The sequence below is a fragment of the Archocentrus centrarchus genome, chromosome 7, assembly GCF_007364275.1.
Source record: "Archocentrus centrarchus isolate MPI-CPG fArcCen1 chromosome 7, fArcCen1, whole genome shotgun sequence".
Classification (NCBI taxonomy): Eukaryota; Metazoa; Chordata; class Actinopteri; order Cichliformes; family Cichlidae; genus Archocentrus; species Archocentrus centrarchus.
The window spans coordinates 16,872,280-16,878,279 of record NC_044352.1 but is presented as its reverse complement, the minus strand read 5'-3'; the positions used below and the strand labels follow the sequence as shown (position 1 = coordinate 16,878,279).

Sequence of the window (6,000 nt, the reverse complement as noted above, 5' to 3'; positions counted from 1 at the left end):
GTCCTTGGGTAAAACTGGTTTATTTGTACAGAGATCTGAGCTCTGTGTGTGCACGTCTCTTGTAGCTGCATGAATGTGGATGCCTTCCTAGAGGTAATGAAAAACAAGAATTTAAAACAAAAACAGTTGGAACAAGCTTCTTTTTTTTATTGTTGAAATTCATGTGCTGAATCCAAAAAATAAATTAAGATGTGCACGTGTTTTGCACATTGATGTTTGTGTGAAACTCTCAGTAGAAAAGCTTCCATAGTCAGCATATCTCACACAGCATGTCATTGATCAACTCTGCATTGCAACATGTAGCATTCCTCTGTAAATTCTACTCCCTAGTGATTTGATTAATGGCCCACAAACAGAAACAGTCATTCTTCTCCAGACACCCACCAAGCCACTCCACCCCCCACCCTCCTCCTGTGTCCAGTCTCCTCTCCCTCGTTCTGTTCCTCCTCCCATTATTATCTTCTTATCCTTACCTCACCCTTCCCTCCAAACCTCATGCCATTACTTTCCCCATCCTGTATTACGTGCTACAGGAGTGAAGTGGAGATTTGCCAGCCTCTGAAACAAAAATCAAAAGATGGAGCTTTTTAATGGTGTTTTAAGGACAAAAGTAGACAAGAGTCCACAGGGACAGCTCCAGGAGAGGAGCAGCAGCATTGTGTAAGAGCTCTACCACTTGCAAGAAAGTTTGAAACTTTAACCCAGTGACTTAACCCTCCTGACTTGAATCTGATCCTCCAGTGAATTGGTTTTGAAACCCCTGCCAGTTCTGATTTCAGCAACATACCGCAGACTCTCTCTTCTTTAATCTGGACCACTGTAAAATCCCAGCAGAGAGACATCAGCACTTCACAGAGACTCACAAACACAAACAGCCATGGCTGCACCCAGATGCTTTATATCAGCACCTTTTGGACAGGCTGTGTTTGCACAAGACTGACAGGCCACTTCCTGTGTCCTAAACATTGGCCGAAATCTTTCAGCACATCAAGTTCCAAAAATGTTAGTGCTACGCATTTGCAAAAAGCTTATTTCATTGTTGATATGCACTGCTGCTTTCCATTTCTGAAATCCAGAGACCGGAGTTAACCCAGCCTTGTAATCTGTTCTTTTACACACATGCAAAGCCCCACTTATGAGTCAGGGTGATTGTTTATAGAAAACCATATATTTTCTGTTTCCAGGATGACGCCATCCTAACAAAATAAAACTCATCCTGCTGCATATTGTCAAACATCAGCTTTTGCATACACAAAGCAGCATTCTCTGTTCGCTAAACACCATCCAGCTTTTTAAATCATTATTTTATTTTTTTTTGTTTTCATTTATTACAGCAATAACACTTAGACATTGTTTCCATGAGAGTAACACATGTGGTAAATTTGAATGACTGGCAATCCCCTTTTCTTCGTACTTATATCAGCATTGCATTATTTCCTGTTACAGGAAAATCTCATTATTACTTTAAATCAGGAGCAAACTGCAAGGACAGCAGCCCTCTTTCTGTTAAGCTGTGGTATTGTATGTCTGTCACTAATGGCTCAGGAATGTTAAATTAGTCAGGGGCTGCATGCGTGACGCTGTGAACATTAAAGCACTTTGAGGAGACCAATATGATATTACACACACACACAGACACACACCGAAAAAGAAAGGTGACAGGTTCAGTGATCTCATTGCCTCAAAGCTACAGAGTGATAGACTGCCTCCCACACACTGCAAACCAGAAAAAATGTCCCCCTAGCAAGATGTTAGAGTTAAATTTCAAAACGACCGAAACATATAAGAAAAAATGACTGTCTGCTTGGCAGCATTGTTTTGTATAAATGTGTGTAGGCTGAGCTTCGATGTCCCAAGGAGAAAATGCAATATCTTCTACATCTTCATTTTTTTTTTTTTTTTGCATTATTTGACATGTTTTGTATCTTCTGACACATAACAGTGACAGTGTCAGAAGTTCAAGCTTGGTTCAGTCCCTTGTTGTGTCGTTCTCTGCCTCTCTGACTCACCGCCTGTGTAGGTGTACAGCAACTAAATGACTCTCACCTCACAATTAACAGGAGCCCAGGAGAGGAAAAACAGACAAATGTTAAAAAAGAAAAAAAAATCCCCCTTGATCAAGGTAAGACCTCTTTATTCAGTTGGTGTGTGTTTGAATGTGTGTGTGTGCACACGTGTGTAGTCTTTCGGGTGCTGTTTACATTGGACAAGCTAAGTCATGCAATCTGATCTCGAGCTTTTTGAGTGCCCCCGCAAACCCCAGTCACATAGACACACGCACACGCACACACACACATGCATCCAGCTCTCAACACTGTGAGCTATTGGAGGAAACACTTTGTTACCTCACTAAGACGTGGTGGCGTCAGTGTGTGTGGGTCAGGAGGGCAGTAGAGACTGGACACATTGCTGCCATGTGTGCACCCTGAATGTTCACATGCAGCTGGTTGTAGATAGAAGACTACATTTTCACTCAAAGCTCCCACAAGGTAGCCTGGAGGTTAATCATTCCTGCACAGGATGCAAGTTCTTCCTGCCTCTGTTCGTCTTGAGCCTAGTGCACCATTATTGGTGGAAGCGGCACCTGCTTCCATTTGTGGCCACTCCTAAAGCTGGAAATGGGTCAGTGGGATTCTTCTCAGCTGATTTCACACAAACTTTCTTCTGAAAAAACTCCCACCTTTTTCAGCATGGCATCTTCTTCAATGTAACTTTGTTTGCCTGCTTGTTTCCCGCACCTGCAACCACATAGTGCTCCCCACCTCTTTGGTATGTGTTCTCCATGTGTGCACGCTGTCAGCCTGGCAGGTGTGTGCAGGTGTTCCCCTCATCACTCAGCATCACACAAACCCATCACCGCTCCGCCTTAACACACATGAACCCAGATACAACAATGCACAGCTCTATCTTGCCATTCAGACACTGTCATGTCTGTCCTGATGAACTCATTTGTAATGAAATAAAAAGCCTGATGACACTTCTTTCCAAAGGAAAAAAAAAAAAGCACACAGAAATGAGCTGTTATTTAAAACAATGCTTTTATTTACAAATGACAGAAAAATTCACAACCTTAAAAAAAAGGCACATTCAGTTAAATGTTTCATAAAAACTGTGTCAACCTTTTTCCAAAAACAAATGTCTTTTAGATTGTAAAATAGCCCTGAGCACTTAGTCCCTGGTTCATTTCCTGTTTGACTGAACCATTTGTTGCAGTCTCTTTGCACTTTTTCCTGTAACGCTCCACTGCCAATTCATAGGACTTAAAAAAAAAAACACCAAAATTGATAACAAATTTTTTTTAAAAAAGGTAAAAGGCAAGGTGTATTTTTGGTCAAGATCAAGTGGTCCTGTAACACACATTGGAGTGTGTGTTAAAAGTGTTTCTGGCTTGCAGAAGGGCATGTCAGGCAGGGAGGTGTCACCTGTTGTCGAGGTCACAGCTAACACGTCCCTCAGCGCCCTGCCTCCACAGTGCACCATACAGACAGCTGTCTCAACACTCACATTTGCTCAGATACACACATGTCATGTATGCATAGTATAGTGAGGAATGACATCCCCACACACACCCACCCACCCACCCACACATACACAAGCAGCTGCAACATTGCCAAAGTCCCGGACCAACGGGCACCAGCATGGTCCCTTGGGAATTAACTGAATGTCCACCTGCTTTCAAATCACACTGGATGCAACAAAAAAATATGCCGCAGATAGGACCTCAGATCTGATCCTGTAATGAAGGCACTTTTCATAAAAATATATCTGCATTTTTTTGTTTTCTCTCAGTGTTCTCTGGGTGCATCGGCTCCCATCATCACAAGCAGCTTCAACTGAAAGCACTCCGACGGGGGGAATGTGACGTTCAAGAGGAAGGACAGCATCCAGAGGCGTTGTGTTTGTTAAGAAGGGACATGCGACTGAAGGTCCTTGAGCAGGAGCCACACTGGTACTTCTTCACTTCAGCGTGGGTCTGCATGTGGGCGCGCAGGTTGGAGCGATCGGCGAAGGCCCGGCTACAGTGCTGACAAGCGAAGGGACGCTCACCTGGTTAAAAATGGAAAATTGTCAGTGCCAGCCCATCATTCCCAACACATTAACAAAATGTTTGCACCCAAGTCATTGTTTTTCACATGCTCTAAAGATAACAAAACAGTAGTAGGACACACTAACTTAATTATGCAGAGTCCCTTTTAACATGCAAAGCACCTGTGAGGAAGATTAGATTATACCTCCACCCACCCACCCCCTACCCAAAGCCCCCCCCTAACATTTGCTCACACATCAGGAGACATCAATGAATATCAATGAGAACAAGGTGCAACCAACTGTTAGGTTAACAAGCCTCCAGATCTTGGAAATCAATTGTCTGACATACCTGTGTGTGTGCGAATGTGTCCCCTGAGGAGCCACGGTCTGGAGAAAGCCTTGCCACATGTGGTGCACACGCAAGGCAGTGTGTGTGAACGAATGTGCATTTTCAGGGCACCCAGGCTGTTGTACTCCTTTGGGCAGTGTTTGCAGTGGAAGACTGGGCGTGTTGAATCTTCTGTGGTCATAGAAGGACTCTCGGGAGCACAGGGGGGCAGCTGGTGGGACATCTGATGCTGGGTAAGAGCCGGGAGGCTGGTGTAGCTCTTGCTGCAGTGCAAACAGTGGTAGACAGGCTGCATGCTATCCGGGCTAGGTGGATCCGAAGTACGTCCACCATCCTCCTCTTCATCACCACTGCTGCTGGAGAGAGAACTGCTGAGATCCAAAGGGCCCATGGGTATGGGTGAAGGGGGCAGAGATTCTGGGGAAATCAGGGGGTGAGGTCTAGGCAGGATGTCCACGCTGAATATTAGCGTGGCAGGTTGGCAGGTCAGTACAGACCTCTTCTCTGTTGGAAGCTCAGCCAGTGGAAAGTTTTCTGGGACAAAAGCTGGAGATAGAGAGGAAATAAAATCAGGTCAGTTAAATGGATAGATAATCTAATAAACCACTAAACTTGTTTTCATTCTTGGCGTCATGTTACAGCCTATTCTCATCACAAGCTTTCTCATCAACAGTTTTTCCAGGTGACAGAAACAGGGATTAGAAATACCCAAGCTGCTACATGACAGGCATACCCATCAGGTCTGCCACATGACTCTGTTATGTTGCTGCAGGTAACTTGATGGAGAGTTCATGACTGTGATTCCCTCTTTGTCTAACAATCACGATGCTTTGAATACAGTCACTGACTATAGAAAACTTACCAGTTTGCCTCTCCGGGTAGCAATCCCTGTTATGTTGCTTCTTGTAGGGAAAATACTTCTTGACAAGAAACGACCGAGGCATCTTGAGCTCTAGATTCACCGAAGATACAAAAAAAAGAGAGAGGAAACAATACAATCCAAGCGCTCTGGTCCAAGCGCGCTTCAGCAAACGGCGGATTTCGTTCGGACGGAGAGAAAATGCTTGTAAGACCACTGCCAAAGTCGAATCTGTCTGGGGGATCCCAAAGTTGCCTCCTCATATAGTAAGCAGAGAGGGGAGAAGCAGCGGAGTGGGTGGCCATGTCTCCGCCCACATACACACCCCGTGTGTTCGGGCTGGGCGCCACCGGCTCCATTCATCGCAGGTGCCCAGTGTGCCAAAAGCTGTTGCAGATCCCTGATCTAATTATGCATTTCACACCTCTAACGTCGCGCTTTCAAACAGCGGGCATGCACGTATTGTCATGAAATGTGAACGGCCGAGTGTTCAATTCAATGTGAAATACGGCCGAACTGTTTTTATAGCTTACCTGAACTCAAATGTGCATATCAATGCTTTTCATTGTGAGGAAGAAGGGATGAATATGTAAAGCAGACAGAGGGGGAGAAGTTTGCCTTTAGGGCTAAAATGTCTTTTATATTGTTTGCGGTCGAAGATCCTGAGTTAAAATACCTCTCATTTTAAACACTTCTTAACGGGCCTTTCTGGCGGGAAACACGTCACCCTTTAGCAATAATTTTTCATAAACAAATAGATTGA

At 44.5% G+C, this 6,000-nt stretch overlaps 1 protein-coding gene across 1 annotated transcript; it reads right to left on the bottom strand.

The window, feature by feature from the left end:
- Positions 1-3,068: 3,068 nt before the first annotated feature.
- snai1b (snail family zinc finger 1b) lies at positions 3,069-5,481 on the bottom strand. The gene is made up of 3 exons (XM_030734301.1): positions 5,241-5,481; positions 4,379-4,924; positions 3,069-4,047 (listed from the first exon to the last, which is right to left on the bottom strand). Exons 1-3 carry the CDS (start codon positions 5,320-5,322, stop codon positions 3,866-3,868), a joined length of 810 nt encoding a protein of 269 aa, XP_030590161.1. The 5' UTR covers positions 5,323-5,481; the 3' UTR covers positions 3,069-3,865.
- Between the last annotated feature and the right edge of the window lie 519 nt (positions 5,482-6,000).

Excerpts from the sequence above, each read along its gene's own strand:
- snai1b (XM_030734301.1), bottom strand. The coding sequence starts at position 5,322 with ATGCCTCGGTCGTTTCTTGTCAAGAAGTATTTTCCCTACAAGAAGCAA. Across the intron at positions 4,925-5,240 it reads CTACCCGGAGAGGCAAACTG|CTTTTGTCCCAGAAAACTTT; the intron begins GTAAGTTTTCTA and ends CTCTATCTCCAG. Across the intron at positions 4,048-4,378 it reads ACACATTCGCACACACACAG|GTGAGCGTCCCTTCGCTTGT; the intron begins GTATGTCAGACA and ends ATTTTTAACCAG.